General features: G+C 50.2%; 1 protein-coding gene across 1 annotated transcript; it reads left to right on the plus strand.

Moving 5' to 3' along the window:
- Positions 1-243: 243 nt before the first annotated feature.
- Positions 244-9,428, plus strand: LOC309443855 (SUN domain-containing protein 3-like; the record flags this gene model as incomplete). The annotated part of the gene is made up of 5 exons (XM_082061127.1): positions 244-249; positions 7,433-7,600; positions 8,090-8,182; positions 8,863-9,154; positions 9,415-9,428. The coding sequence occupies 5 exons, from the start codon at positions 244-246 to the stop codon at positions 9,426-9,428; spliced, it is 573 nt and encodes a 190-aa protein (XP_081917253.1).
- Positions 9,429-16,205: the final 6,777 nt, after the last annotated feature.

Genomic DNA, 16,205 nt, shown 5'->3' on the forward strand with positions numbered 1-16,205 from the left:
CAAAATGTATCTATATTATAGCTGGCTTGCTGATTCTTTTCTTCACTAGACAGTCTTTCTTTTGTTTTACCCAAGGTTGTATAAAGTCACGCACGACACGTAGGCTGCTCGACTCTTGCTCTCTTGCTCTCTTGCTCTCTTGCTGAATACATAGGCCTCAGAGGCCTGTTCAGTTCAGTTCCATACAATGTCCATTAACTTCAAGAAAATCACTCAAATCACCCACAGACAGAGACAGCAGTGATGACGGTAGGAGAGCATAGCGGGGACGCGTCCCATGGCGACTGTCCCTGCCTCTGCCTGTTGGCATTTCTGACCATCCTCGCCTGTCTCTCACTGTCCCAGCAGAGCCCAGCCCATGAGTTCTCTCCAGACCCTGGGGCTGTCTCCAAGGCTTTGAGCATGGGTGGTGCTTTTAGGTGGGGATGTGGGAGCATGAAGGCAGCCGGTGGGGTGGTGAGCATCGAACCACAGAAGGAACAAGAAAAGATGCTATGGGGCAAGGAGGGAGACCCTTGTCTTCAAAATCACCTGGTTGTGAAGAATAACCAGTGCTCGGGTGTGTCTGTGGCCTCTTCCTATTGGATGCTCTTGGAGGAGCCTCTGAATCTGATGGTGAAGATGACGAACACGTCCCCACGCGGGAAGACATCAAGAGGGAGGGGCAGCAGCTGATCGAAAGCAAGAAGAAAGCCAGCAAGAAGAAGTAGCAGTCACTCCACGAGAGCTTTGGATGCCCCAGACCACCCCTTGTGCTTCGGATGCCCCCACTACCCCTTGTGTTTTGGATGGCCCAGACCATCCATTTGGCTCTGCATTCCCCCGCCACCCCTTGTACCCTTTCTCCAGTGGGTTTAATAAAGCAGATCTTTTTCATTCCTCCCAAACCTGTGGTCAACCTGCAATAGGGGGTCCTAGGTCACTTCTGTCACCCAGGACGCATGGCGGTCAAACCCTGAGGAGCACTCACCTGGGTTTGGAGGCAGCCCCATGGCCCTGGCCCTCATCCAGCTGTTCTCCTCGCAGAGGTGGGGATGGGCTGGGGTGGGGACGGCGTTCCTGGCCAGAGGAAAGCCGGGGGCAGGCTGGCTTTCCCCCCTTGATCCTGTGGAGCCAGCAACTTCCTGGGACCTCTGTCCCCCAGACGGCTCTGGGTGCACCAATGGGCCGGTGTGTGTCCACAAACATCTGCCAAAGCCTCAGGTAACCGAGAAACCCACCTCTCAGCAGTGACATCACCGAATCCAAGATCCAGAGTCTGTTGGTCAACAACTGGGAATGTCCCAGTTCCAGGTATTCTGACAGCCTGAAGGTCACTGAGAAGAAAATCATAGAATCGCAGAATCAGACTCACAGAACAGTCTGGGTTGGAAGGGACCTTCAAAGCTCATCCAGTCCAACCTCTGCCATGAGCAGGGACATCTTCACCCAGATCAGGTTTCAGCTGGTAGAAATGATGACCTTTCAGAGCGTGCTGGTGGTACTTTGTCCCTTGTGCCCTGCCCTGATGTGCAGAGGAGACAGAAGGGACACTGGGAAGCTTTGGGGAAGACCCTCCATATGCTGAGGTGTTGTGTCTCCTTCCTCTTCAGCCTCTAAAAGGTATTTGGAAAAGAGCAGAGTTGGAACCAGGGGTTCCCATCGTTTGGGATAAACCCTAAAAACTCATTAATCATTTTGGTTGGAAAAGACCCTCAAGATCATGGAGCCCAACCATAACCCACCCCTGGCACTGACCCATATCCCTGAGAACCTTGTGTAAACACCTTTTAAACCCCTTCAGGGATGGTGATTCCACCACTGCCCGGGGGAACACACATGTCTCCAAATGCTGGAAAAAGAAAGGTTGCACGGTGCTCTCTAATATTAATAATATAAAGGATAATGCAGGGGAGGGAAATGGCTGATGCCATTGGGGTTTCTTTAGGTGGCAAGTGGGGGGTGGCACAGCCCAGGGAAGGAAAGGAGAGATTTCCTCTTCTGCCCTGAGAAACCCTTATTCCTTCCACAGCAACCACTGCCAAAGGCTTGACAGGAGCTCCAGCGCAGTTGTCTGCAGCCGGTGCCGGCGAGAAACCTAAAATAGGACACGGGAGAATTTGCATGGGAGCGTTCACCACGCGGAAATATCTCTGCCCTGGGAGGGCTGAGATTGAGTGGGTTGGAGGTTTTTTTGTTTTCAAGGATGTGATCAAAATCACATGAAATGAAACGCGACGAAGGGTAGGCACGGGCTGGGACTGACACCGGAGCCTCAGCACCGGGTTTTATCCTTCATGGAGAAAGGGAGCCAGGCTAAATCAGCCAGTTGGAGGCCAAAACAAGCGGCTCCTTTGGCTGTTCTGGGACAGGAGATGCAGGCAGGGCCACCAGTGTGGACTCTGTCCTGGAGCTGCAAGGGTGGGATGCAGGATGAGGCAGCCAGAGCTGCTTCCACACAAGGAGGCACAAACATTTGCCATTTCCATGTTGGTTTTAGGAGGGTTAATATATGTGATGGTGATTTTTGACCCACACATCGCCTGGGTTGGCATCACCAGCCACAGGTTGGGTTTAGCATCGTTCTAAAATGCTGGAGGGAGCAGGGTGGGACTGAGGCAGCGCTGGTGACAGAGGGACAGAGCCCTGGGGTCCATGTCTGTCTTGTGCCAGACAACCCAGAGCTGGACCCGGTTCTCTGGGGGCCCCAGGAGAGCAGAGCAGAGGGGGAGCATCCCCTCTCTCGACCTGCTGGTGGTGTGGCCCAGGAGACACTTGGCTCTCTGGGCTGCAAGTGCACATTGCCGGCTTATGTCCCTTTTGTCACCCACCAGCCCTTCTCCACAGGGTTGCTATCCATCCATCCATCCATCCATCCATCCATCCATCCATCCATCCATCCATCCATCCTCCCCCAGTCTGTGCTGGTACTGGGGTTGCCCTGACCCAGGTGCAGGACCTCGCACTTGGCCTGGTTGAATTTCATGAGGTTCACATGGAGCCCCCAGCCTGTCCAGGTCCCTCTGGACGCCACCCCTTCCCTCCAGCGCATCGACCGCACCACTCAGCTTGGTGGAAAAGCAAAACTGAAGTGTCTTGGGTGATGGAGAGACCAGGGAAAGGCGCCTGGCTTTAGCTCTCTGCCAAGCACACCCGGGGAAACCCTTTGAAATGCTTCAGCCACTTTAGCAGAGAAAAATAACACCCCCACACAGTTGCCAGGCTTTCACTGCTCACGCAGGGACAAAGGACAGCGCGGGGACAGCACAGCTCTCACTGCGGAGCTCGCTGGCTCTGACACCGGTGCCTGTTTGGGAGAAATATCAATGGGAAAGATTTTGTGCCCTGGGATTCGGGTCATCTGAAGAACACCAGCAAGGAGAACGACTGCCAAAACCTGCACAGCGATGTGACCAGCTCCAGCTTACCTGGGGAAGGAGGCGGCTGGAGCTTGTCCCAGCCCAGCCATGCCATGGGCGACCCGGAGCCATGAAAGCAAAGCCTCTTTCCAGGTTCTCTGCGCTGTGAGACCGTGGGGCAGGGTCCCATCCATGGGGGACATGGGGAGCACATCCTGCCCGAGCTCTCGCAGGCCGCTCTGCTGCACAGGGAGCAGGGGAAGGGACAGAGGGGTCTGGGCGGCCCTGGAGGAGCTTGGAGCAGAGCAGGGGGCACAGAAACCCAGGGAGGGTCTTGGAGACGGGTCCAGAGAGGATCCAGGTGTATATGGGGAGGGGGAAAGGGATGGGATGGTGCAGGGGGTGTCACACAGGGTGGGAGTGAGCACGCAGGGACCAGAGCCGAGCTGAAGGTGCTCGGTGGGGATAGAGGTGATTGAGTAGGGGCAGGAGCAATGTCCTGCAGAGGGAAATGGAGCTCGTGCGGGTTTTTGGGGGGGTAAAGAGGAATGGGGGAGACCCAGGAAAGAATCTGGGGCATGGGGGGTGTGAGTACCAGCAGGGGGAAGCACAGGAGCTGTGATATTTGGGATCAGAGGAACTGGAGAGAGGATGCAGAGGGGAAGAGGGATGGGGAGACCCTACAGTGCGCAGAGAGGGGGGCAGAATGGGTGCCCCCGGGGTGGGGGGAAGGCTGGTTTGCCAGTCATCCCCCCCCCAATCCACAGGCTTCCTACCTGGGGGGTGCTCAGCACAGCAAACGAGCTGGGGCTGCAGGTGGTCCCAGCACCCCCACCCCGGGCAGCAAAGGGACCATGGCAGCAGCAGGTCCCACTGCACATCCAGCACCTGTCAGGGGAAATAAAACACCTAAGTGGGGGTGGGTAAAGCAGGAAACCCCCAAAGTGGGCACAGAGAACAGGGCTGAGCACAACACACCCCAGCACTGGGGCTGCTGGGCTTAAATTGGTGCCCAGGAGCAGGGGGTGCAGGTGAGGATGCTGAGGGTGATGAAGGCATCAGGGTGGGTATGCCCCGGGGAGGGGGTGGTGGGGGCTCCGAGGTGCCTGGGGATGTGTGTGTGTCCTCAGCCCTGCAGGAGACAGGGGGACAAGTACAGCCCTGTGACACACACGCAGTGGCTGCTGCTGGTGTCATGGTGTGGGGATCCAGGATCAGCCAACACGCTGCCCTGGGCTGGGGCCAGGCGGGTGCTCCCCCAAACTGCCAGCACCCAGTCCTGGGCACCCCCCCCCGGCTGCCACCCCCTGGGCAGGCACAGCAGTGCTGGGCTGTACTGGGACCTGCTGGTTCACAGCAGGATTTGGGGGGGTCCAGGAAGAGTAGTCGGGCACCCCACCCTGTGCTGAGCTGGATCCATCCACCAGCACCATGTTGTAATAAATTTTGACTGGAAATTAACTTGAATAACAGAAATGTATTCCCGATGGATTTCACCGCAATAAGCACAGACAGCGCGGGCCGGCCGGGGCGGCCCCGCTCCCAGTGGCGCGCGGGAAAAGCTTCTTCCGGACTTTTCATCGGGCCGACAGCCCCGGCTCGTGCGCAGGGTGCGCGTCACTCGCCCTTTCTGCGCATGCGTCCTCTGTTGCCAGGCGGTTAATCTGCGATCTCCTCACCTGCCCCTGCCCCCCCACCTTTAGAGGATCCAACGTTTAAGGCACTCGCGTAACAAAGGGCAGGGGCTGCCCGTGTGGCACAATAACCCCTGAGCGTTTCCTTTTAAGAAGCTTTAATGAACAAACATCTCTAACTCTTAGAATTGTTTATTACAGATGTTAAGGATTGGTATTTAATCCTTTATTTAATACTTTGGTATTTAAAGTCCTTCAGTGTTAACGCTGAATTTGAATGTGAGGCGATCACGCTCAACAAAACTGTGACCCGAACTGGACAAACTGACTCTAAATTTAGAGTTGTGACCTTCTGGAACAACAGATAATGTGTTTGAACAGGAAATTCAGCCTTAAGCAATACAGCCTTGCTTAAGGAGATGTAAATCCATAGTTTTTACAAACAGACTTTTCTTACAAACAGCGTATGTAAAAGTCATCGCGTCACCTGGCGCAGGAACTTGTTGGCAACTAAAGCATCAGGAGAAACATCCATCCGGTGACGTGTTGGGCATTAATGTTCCTCAGATTCCAGTAACGCTGTCCTGATACCTGTAGAGAATTAGAGCCATCCAAGTATTTTTAGCCAAACTAAGGACATTTTGTGGGTTCTAATCAATTGTAAGAACACTTAGATGATTAATGGGTAAATATGGTCTGGAATGAAGAGCATGAAGCTCTAAATGTTCCATAGTGTAAAAAGTTTCTCGTACGCAACAAATAGCTATGGAGTTTGGATATTTTGTTCTTACAACATTTGAAGATGTAGACTGGGCTGTGTCCTGGTGTTCTAATTAGTCTCATTAGACGAGGCTGTGTCTGGATGTTTTGACCGGTCTTTTTTCCACCTTCTCATCCAGTGAGAAGTCACCAACCTCAAGGTTAAGGAATAAAACACGTCTCACAAACCATGAGTAGGTAGGTTTGAGTTCTGGAGGCCTGAACCAACCCTCTCAGGGAGAACAATGTGGATTAAATTATATTTATTTCTTAAATTTCTTTTCTGATAGTTTAAATGATATTTCCTTCTTATATTTCTACTTTCAGAAGAGCAGGTGTGATCCTTGGCATTAGCAAACACATTCATCGCAATAACTGTTTCCATAGCAGGGAATAATGATGGCATCGGTCGTTATGTTTTTACGAAAGAGACATTAACAACTCCTTGGGAACAGGGTTGTGGTTTGAGGAGGAGGAAGGCAGGTCCTCTGGTAAAAATTGAGGTTTTTCCTTCTTCCCTCTCCCTGGAGGGGGAGATGGAAAATCAAAAAGTTGAAGATGGGCAAAGGAAAGCTTCTCCAAGCTTTGGGTTTCAACAAAGGGAGATAATAGATGGAATTTTCAGGTTACGAGACAGTGACAACGCTTCTTTCCCCATAACTACAGGTGCTGTGCAACTTGCTGGCATTGCTGCTCACACGCTCACGTGTGGTTTCTCTCACTGCCGTTCAGGTCAGTCCAATTAATTCCGTACTTACACGTTAATAATCGGTATAGCGTATTTTCCGGTGTTTGTCAGCATCGCGTCCCTTGTTCTGGGATCTTTCAGCTCTATCAGGAAACTCCTGGGAATTCCTGTGCTCTTTTTAATCCTGGGAACAGGCTCAAAAGTTTTGTCCTGTTGCAAACAGAAAGGCAGACATCTCTCATCAGAAGACCCACACTTGAAATGACATTTCAGTGATGATTTCAACTAGCAAAAGCTTTTAATCCTCTCCTTTTGCCAAGCATAAGGGCTGCATGAATATTCAACCAAAGACTTGTGTAACAAAAACACACAAATATCCAACAGGTGGGGTTAACAGAAACATCTCGGTTTTGTACGGAATCCTAAAAACTGCAAAATGTCATTAAAAAGAGTTCAAAACAGAAAAATTTCCAGTAATACTGAAGTAGATAAACAGGCATGAAGGATCACAGAGGATGATCTACAGCCATATTTATTACCTATTACCTAAGAACAAGAAAACATTACATTTAAAATTCCAGGTTGTCCCTCCCCGAATTCCTGGGTCCCTCCTGAACTCCTGGGTCCCTTGGGGCACTCCCAAGGTAGTTCAGGGAGGGACCCAGGAGTTCGGGAGGGACCCCAAACCCTGAACCCCCATAGAGCCCCATACGTTACTCATAGTGCCCCATAAGTGACTATTAGCCACCCCCAAGTGCCCCGTAAATGGCTCATAGAGCCCCATAAGAGACCCATAGAGCCTCACTAGTGACACATGGAGCCCCATAAGTGACTCTTATCGACCCATAAGTGCCCCTTAAGTGCCTTTTAGTGACCCCCAAGTGCCCCATACAACCCACAAGTTCCCCCTTCATGCCCCATAAGTGCCCCATAGCACTTCTTTTCCTGCCCCCTTCCCGCATGGACCTGCTCTCCTCCTGTGTCTCCCTGCTGAGTGTTTCTTGTCCTTTCAGCCGGACAATCATCCTGGCAACTGCTGGCCCTTCCCAGGGAGTCAGGGACACGTCTTCATCAAGCTGTCCATGCCGGTCGTTCCCAGAGCCGTCACCATGGCCCATGTCTCAGGGACAGCGTTCCATGGAGAAAGCATCTCCGGAGCTCCCAAGGACTTTGCTGTCTACGTAAGTGATTTCTCTGGAGTCGGGGGCAGGCGGTTGTACAGCATTGCTAAGCAGGGGGTGAAGATGGGTCAAAGATTCTGGTGGCCTGACGCTTCCTCCTGTCTCTCAGAACAAACAGGCTCCTTGGAGTTGCTTCCTTCCCATTGTATTCCTCTTTTATTCAATGTACCACTCGAAACTTCTGGGGCAAGATGCTACTCCAGGAGCCACAGGGAAAAGGAGCTGGACAGTGCATGGTCCTAAACCTTCTTGGCTTCCAGTCCCAGTGCATTTGTGATCCTCAGGTCACCTCCCTCTCACTGGGAGCGTCTGCTCCTTTTCTGACAGGCAGCCCGGACTCGTTGAGTGGGCAAGTGTGACGTGCTGCCCACCTGCAGCTTCTCATGGTCCTTGGACTCCGTAGCTGAAGTAACCCCGTACTTCACCGGCTGAAGTTCAGTCTCCCATGGTGCACCAGACGCTCTGTTTTCTCCACCCATCTTTCTGTAGGGCTTCAAGGAAGAACACGAGGAGCAGGGAACGTTCCTGGGACAGTTCACTTTCCTGGCGGCGCTGAATCCCAGTCAGACCTTCCAGCTGAAGGTATGGGGACAAAGAGGGAGGGGAACTGCAGGAGAGGAGGAGAAATGCGGCTGCATGGGGAGAGGCTTCCCTGCCAAAGGGTACAGGCAGCCCTGTCCTTGAGCGAGTGCCACGCTGCCTTTCTTCTGCTTTAACTTCCTGGTGGTGATGGCTGCACTGCCGTCTTCTCTTTCATTTTGGGGTTAAACTTCAGTGCTTAGAAGCGCCACAGTTGAAGCTGGAATCAGCTTGACTGTCTGGACCCCAAGTGCACACAAGCAGCCACATCCCGTAGGATGCAGGACTGCTGGTCTGCCAGGTAGAGACCAGAAATACTGGGCTTCCTGACGGTTCTGTTGGTGCTGGCAGTGAGTAGTGACAGGGAGGCCATTCTGTTTCCGTGGCTTTCTGGAGAAGGCAACGAGACGTTATACTGACCCCAGCACTGGGCCTTCTGCCTGTGGAAGCCTGTGCCCCAAAGCAGGTGAGAGCTTTCCAGAGTATTTGCTGAGGCACCTGGTCGCTGCTGCTTCCTTTGCTGTTCTCATGGCCCAATGAGGGAACATCTGGACCACGACCGGTCAAAAGCCGCCGTGGGGCAGCAGGAAGGAAGCTGCTGATCGAGGCCGTCGCTGCGGCACTTCTGTCAGTGCTCACGGGCCAGAGAGGAAAAGGCGACTCATTTCTTCTTGTCCTTGCAGAATGAGCTCCCTGGGGTCGTGAATTACATCAGGCTGCAAGTGCTGAGCAACTGGGGCCACCCGGACTACACCTGCCTGTACCGGTTCAGGGTGCACGGTGATCCGCCCAAAGATATGGGAAACGTTCCTGTTTCTTCTATCAATAAATTCCATTCATGTTTACCCAGTCGAGTTCCCGTCTGCTTTGCCTGTGGTGCTGCCTGGTCCTCCCTGAGCTCACTGGAGCTCCCCGGCCTTCTCTCAACAACCAGCTTATGGGAGACTTCAGGAGTCCACAGCAAGATTGTCCTTGGTAGGGAAAATGGAAAACTCAGTCACAAACCTGCAGAAAGCCTGACATGCACACACTTGCTGCGACACAGGAACATCAGCAAGGCCCTGCCTGGACACCAGAGATTAAATTAATGGACCGTTTTCTTGTGCAGGAATAAATTAAGGATCGACTGAATGGAACCATCTGTTGTTACCTGTTTTCACAAGAGGCACATGCTGCTTCAGCTGCCATCTGTCAGTCTGTTGCTGATGAGAAAATGCACCTGTGTTTTTTGTAAGGTGAAAACCCTTAACTGGAAAGTAGCTTTATGCCTCATTTGCCTCTCTGGGCACATGGATAGTGAGTAGCCCAGGAACCGTCACAGAGTGATTAGCAAAGCAACCCCAGGACACTTAAGAGATCCCATACGCACACCGGTCTGTCCTTCCTTTTGACCCCAGCTCCCCAAGGCAGGAGCAGGCAGGGCAGTCGTGCGCTCCGGCCGCACCAGGGAGGAGAGAGCAGGACCAGCGCTTGGCAGCCGGGGCTGGGAACAGCAATTTGTGCTCTGAGCTGGGGCTTAGTCTATGTGCAAGCCCAGCACGGGTCCAGATACCAAACTGAGGGTGTCAGTTCACCCCGGTGCCACACAAACTGCACACTGCAGCAGGAGAAATGGAAGAAGATATCAAGACACGGGCAGAGAGATGAGGAAAAAGGGATGAAAGAAGAAAAAAAAAAAAAAAAAAACAAGAAAAAAGTAATAAGTTGGGAATGAGATGAAAACAATTTAAAAAAATACACTGGGACTGGGACAGAGTGACAAAGAAAGGGCAAAGGAACAGGGGGCAGGACAGAACTGAAGCAATAAAACAACTGTGGTGGGCAGCAGGACAAAGAGATGGGGAAAGGAAAAATAAAGCAAGAGAGAGAGGAAAGAAGGGGCAGCACCTGGACAGGGGATACAGGGAGGAAGAATCAGAGAATGTCCTGAGCTGGAAGGGACCCACAGGGGTCATGCAAAGAGTGAGAGGTGAAGAACCTCTGGGGAGCAATGGAGAGTGCAAATGTCCAGACAGGCTTCTGAAGAGATGAGTTCAGACGTGGTGGGTCGAGTAAGGACGGGTAGAAACACCTGGATGTTCAGGGGATTAAATACAGTAGTGATAGACAGAGTTCTGGCACTGCAAGCACAGGGAAAGGCCAATGTTTCGTCTCCCACAGTCCATACACTTTCTGAAAATTCATGTTTTGGCAGGATAGAATTTCCACAGATATTTTATTGGAAATACTGAATTATTTAATCTGATGAAAAAGAGAGTGGGGGGTTTTTTGTTCTTGTTGTTGTTGTTGGGTTGGGGTTTTTTTTCAGTTTTGAGGGGAGTGCTCAGATTTTCGCACTGAGCTCCATGGTGTCACTATAAGCACCCAGGGCAAACCTCGAGGGGCTCCCGCGTACCTGAGGTGTTTGCCTGGGACTGGCAGGTATCAGACCAGACTGACAGAGCCACGTCACTTTCGTCATTTACATCTGGTATTCAAGACTTGTGCACCTAATTAGATCAGTTTCAGGACTGTAGGTAAAGAGGCAGGTGTGTGAAGAGCACTTAGAAGATGCGATAGAAGAATTTTCCAGTTGATACCATAGAATCATAGAACCATTTCAGTTGGAAGAGACTGTCAGGAGCATTGAGTCCAGTCACAACCTAAATCTAGCACTAAACCATGTCCCTAAGAACCTCGTCTCAATGCCTTTTAAACCCCTCCAGGGATGGCGACTCCACCACTGCCCTGGGCATCTGACATCCCTTTCCAGGAATAATTGTTTTCCTAATATCCAATCTAAACCTCCCCTGGCATAACTTGGGGCCATTTCCTCTTGTCCTATCACTTGCTACTTGGGAGAAGAGACCAACACCCTCCATGCTCCAAGCTCCTTTCTGGTAGTTGTGGACAGCAATAAGGTCTCCCCTCAGCCTCCTGTTCTCCAGCTGAACCCACCAGTTCCCTCACCTGCTCCTCATCACACTTGTGCTCCAGCCCCTCAGTAGCTCCATCGCCTCCTCTGCACTCTCTCTAGTGCCTCAATATCCTTCTTATGAAGGACACTAAACACAGGATTCGAGCTGTGGCCTCACCAGCGCTGAGAACAGTGGCACAATCACTTCTCTAGTCCTGCTGGCCACACCATTCATGATACAAGCCAGGACACTGGTGGCCTTTTTGGCCACCTGGGCACATGCTGGCTCATGTTCAGCTGCTGTCGATCAACACCCCCAGACCCCTCTCCACCAGGCAATTTTCCAGCCCGTCTTCCCCGAGCCTGTAGCGCTGCCTGGGGTTGTTGTGACTGTCGCGGTTGAGACGGACAAATGACATGGACCAAGTTCTTCCAGGATGAAAGCAGTAGATGCCATTTATTGCCACAAGTGCATTTTTATACAGTTTTATCAATTAATGGGTCTCTTCACTATTGGTTACAAGTTACAGCAGTAACATCTCATTGGCTATTTTTGCTCTCATCAATGTTACTCTTCTACTCCCTTCTCTCTCACGGGTACATCCTGAACATCTCCGGACACTCCTTTACTCCCATCTTTCTCATGGGTGGGCCTTCATATCTTCAAGGCTAATTTCTGTTCCCATGCATCAGGGAATCCACGGACCCACCGTAGTCCCACAATTCCCCCTTTTTGTATTTGTGCTAAAAAAATTGCCTTCATTGTCCAGTGCAGGGCCCTTTGCAGCAGAGAAATCACGCATGGCAACATCAGTAACACAACCACAGCAATCATCAAGACAATCAGTGCCGTTTTCACTACTGATAACAACCACCCTGAAAGCCCCCAGCCACTGCACAATTTATTTAACCAATCCCATCCATCATCAACTTGTAACTTTTGTACCCCTTCTTTCAACAATTGTATACTTTATGAATTGACTCAGAATGATCTGACAAGTCCATACAGCACATACCATCAAAATCTTCACAGCCGTGCCCTTGAGCTAATAACAAAAAGTCTATTGCGGCTCTGTTCTGCAGTGTAGCATGTCTTACAGAATCTACATCTAACAAAAGTCCACTTAAAGCCTTAGAAGTTCTGTTAGTTGCTTACCTAGCCAACATCCTGATTTTTCTAAAGTATTTAAAGCTTTCGCTGTGCCAACACCAGGTACAAGAGACCTTAAAACCCCTAACCCTGGTCCCCCAAAATCTACATTATCATCACATATTGACTCATATACGTGCAATAAGTGTTTTTCTCGTCTTGCTCTTCTGTGATCTACTATCATGGATACATTGGGCATTAAGAGAGTTAATCGTCCCAAAATACACAGTCCTCCAACAGCATTAGAAGGAATTCCTGGCCAGGCTCTGTCTCCACAGATCAAGAATACACCATGCAGAAGGTTTTGGCGTCGCTGTCCCACATTATCAATGACACCCCTTGGACTCTTCTGTGAGGCGTTAGACCATCGAGTTTCATTTCTGTACTCACCAAGGGCAGCATTAACATTTTGCAGTTTATCCATTCATGTTCTCGTATATTGTTCTGACACTTCTCACAAACCAGGTTGATACAAGCGTCCATGGGCACAGATGCCAGCAATTCCAGTTCCTGTGGTTCGATATCTGCTTCCAGGAGGCAATTAATCCAAAGTGCCGTGTTGGTGTTATTACAGTTCGTTGCAATGCCTTTGCACCGACTGCTATTGTGAAACAGTCGTGTGATGCTGCTGTAGTCATCAAGGGGGATGCCAACCCAGCACGTGTGGAACGGGTTTTCTGGAGACGCCATAGCCAGGCATGCGGAGTCCTGGTCAGTCGGGTTGGCTGAAGGAATCCACATGTTAGTCTTGTCTGTGCAGGCGTCCAAACTGCAGCAGCTGCAGCAATCATTGTCAGGAGGATCACACAGGTTTCACGTTTCGTGCCAGCAACCATTGCGGCCCTTGATCTGTAAAGACACAAGCAGAGCCTCTCCCCCAGCTTATCAATAGATGTGGCCTTTTCCATTGACCATTAACTAGTGATTTGACCATAACTAACATAGATTCTTTCTGATTTAGCATGCTTTTGGGTCACACTTGCAAAGTGTTTCATCACAGGGCAAATTTGGGCTGCACCACTTAGATATAAGTGATTCATCACATACAACGCTTTTGACAATTGGTTGTGTGGTGTTTTCTCTGCTTCTCTCCCCTTTTTGTTTAAAAATGAAGAAAAAACAAAAACAAAAAACCAGTTCAGAATCAGATCCATGTGTTGGACCTTGACTACGTACTCGGAATCACAAACCAAATTTAGAGGTTCCTCCTTAAAAAGCTCTAATAATGTAAAGCTGCGCCAAGTTCTGCTCATTGAGTTGAACCTTCGATAATTTGTACAGAATGATGCCAGTCGTTATCTTCACGCCAGACCACTACAGCTTTATGAGACTGCCCAGAACCACCAACAAAACTGTGCGAGTGTGTAGGATCAGACCAGATACACGTATGGCCTGTGACCTGACATTAAAGACTTGCAGGTTCTGCAGCAATTTACATTCATGCTGCCAAGAGCTGTGCTGGTAAGAAAATCAGCTTAGTGCAATTTACAAGGATGTAGATTGCAAATAAAAAATCAAAATTAAATTTCACAAATGGTACATATATGACAAAAGGATCATGGCCTATTGAGACTTAAATTCATTCCCTGCCTTTCTTGATCAGAGTAACAATCGGTATATCATACTGTCCCACAATAGCCACAGGTTGTTTCTATGTTGTAGCTATAAAGAGACAAATCCGCAAGTCCAATCGAATGCAGTCACCCTGTAAGGTTGTCATGAATTTATTCCTCAAAGTCTCTAACACCATTTTTGTTGTCATATTTATTGGATATTGTTTTCCCTTACCGGATCGAAGTCCTGTTTCAGTTCTACCAGTGTAGTGTTTGCTTTATCGAGACATTGGCTGTTAATACTGGTGGAAATACAGCATTCGGAATTTCCTTGGAGGTTTCTCACTTGCACAAGCAGATCTGCACCATCCAAGCAGCTTCTTGTGGGACATGCAACTAAACAGAATTCTCAGAAAAGTTATTGGAGCTTACAATTTATTTAACAAATCCTGACCCAAGAGAGGTAGAGGGCTTCCTGGCAACTACAAGAATTCTTATGGTAAAACTTTGTTCCAAATTTGGCATTCTATTGGTCTCAAAAAGTGGCCTTTCTTTCATCCTCTCCCATGACCTCAAAAACCAGCACGGTGAATTTACTAAGAAATCTCTTACAACCAGTTACCACAGAATAAGTCTATTAAAAAAAAATGGTTTAATTTCCCAGCTTCGTTAGAACTCTGGTCTATGTGCATGGGGTGTCTGCAGCCTGTGGGGAAACAGCCACAGGCCTGGGACGGTGTCGGATGGACTGTGGTGGAGATGGCCAAGGGTGACACTGGATGTTCCTGCAAGAGCCAAGGTCTTTGTCCCTTTGGCTATGGCTGATGTCCCTGACAGCCAGGCCTAAGAGGAGACACATGGTTGTCATGGCCATGGCTCCCCATTGCCTCCTTGCACCCCCCATGCAGGCCAGGAGGTGTCACACCATTGTCCTGCACTGGGCATCGCACTCCCCACAGCCCCAGGAAGAGCCCTGAGCCACAGTGAGGGACAGGATCTCCCTTCCCAGGGGCAGGGGCTCAAGGCTTGGCCATTGTCCTTCATCAGACAAACCAAGGGCTTTCTCAGCATCAGAGCTGCTGCACTTTGCCTTTGCCTGATGCAATCACTGCCTCCAATTATCTGCTCTAACGAGTCCCTGGGGAGGCTTTGTCAGTAACAGCCCTCAGTGGGGCCCATTAATGCTTCAAGGTACTTTGGAGTTTGCTTCTGGCTTTGACTTCTTGAGCAGATTCTTCAGTCTGTGCTTGGTATCTGAGGTTCATGGACTCAGCACCAAATACGCCATGGGGCTCATTAAAACACAGAGAGCCCTAACGAGCGATGTTTCTTTCCGTAATTTCCTTCAAATCTTCCAGACTTGTAGAACTAATGGGAGAGGTTTCAATGGGACACTTGCTGATGAAGATTTCAAAGAAGATTTCATAAAGGAGGTTTTTTCTTTCCAGGATGTTTTCTGTCATTTTTCAGTGTATGGAAGAAGTGACAGCAGCATTCTACACTGGACATTGATCCCGAGGGTCTCCTGAAGACATCTGGACAGGCAGGAGAACAGTTCCTTGAGGCTGGACACTGTATGGACAACCTGGCTCCTCACCCCCACCCCCAGTCTGCCGGTTCCCTCATTGGCCACCAGAGACTGCATCACTTTTCCTACATCAGACTTCTCCACTGAGCTCTGCAGGAGGTGCTGCAGCTCCTGTGCACCAGCTCCACTGCTCTCCTGTGTGAACACTGCACAGTTTAATAAACAGCAAAACACTTTCCTCAGCTGTGTGTGTAAGCTGGATCTGATGAGATCCACCATCCACAAGGGACATGCACACAAGAACTGGTTTAGACAGAGAGATAGGAGAGGATAGAAATAAACAGCATCCCAGATACAGCATCCCAGATACAGCATCCCAGATACAGCATCCCAGATACAGTATCCTAGATACAGCATCCCAGATACAGCATCCCAGATACAGCATCCTAGATACAGCATCCCAGATGCAACATCCTAGATACAGCATCCTAGATACAGCATCCCGGATACAGCATCCTAGATACAGCATCCCAGATACAGCATCCCAGATACAGCATCCTAGATACAGCATCCCGGATACAGCATCCTAGATACAGCATCCCGGATACAGCATCCTAGATACAGCATCCCAGATAGAGCAACCTCGATACAGTATCCCAGATACAGCTGCGGGGGCGGCTGCACAGTGGAGCTCAGCGGACTTGAGAACCACTCAGCTGTGTGAGGATCAGACACGTACAAAGCAACTTTGCTTCTTAAATGATGAGGATGATGTGCTTTGTTTTGGAAGACATCAGATTTGAATGTTAAGGAAGCTGTAACTACCTTGGTGTTTCCTTCTCCCCGCAGTCGGATTTCTGGTTCTGTCTGTCGAGCTGTGCTCCTCTCCCGCACCAAGC

This window comes from Streptopelia decaocto (genome assembly GCF_964273445.1).
Source record: "Streptopelia decaocto genome assembly, chromosome: 9".
Classification (NCBI taxonomy): Eukaryota; Metazoa; Chordata; class Aves; order Columbiformes; family Columbidae; genus Streptopelia; species Streptopelia decaocto.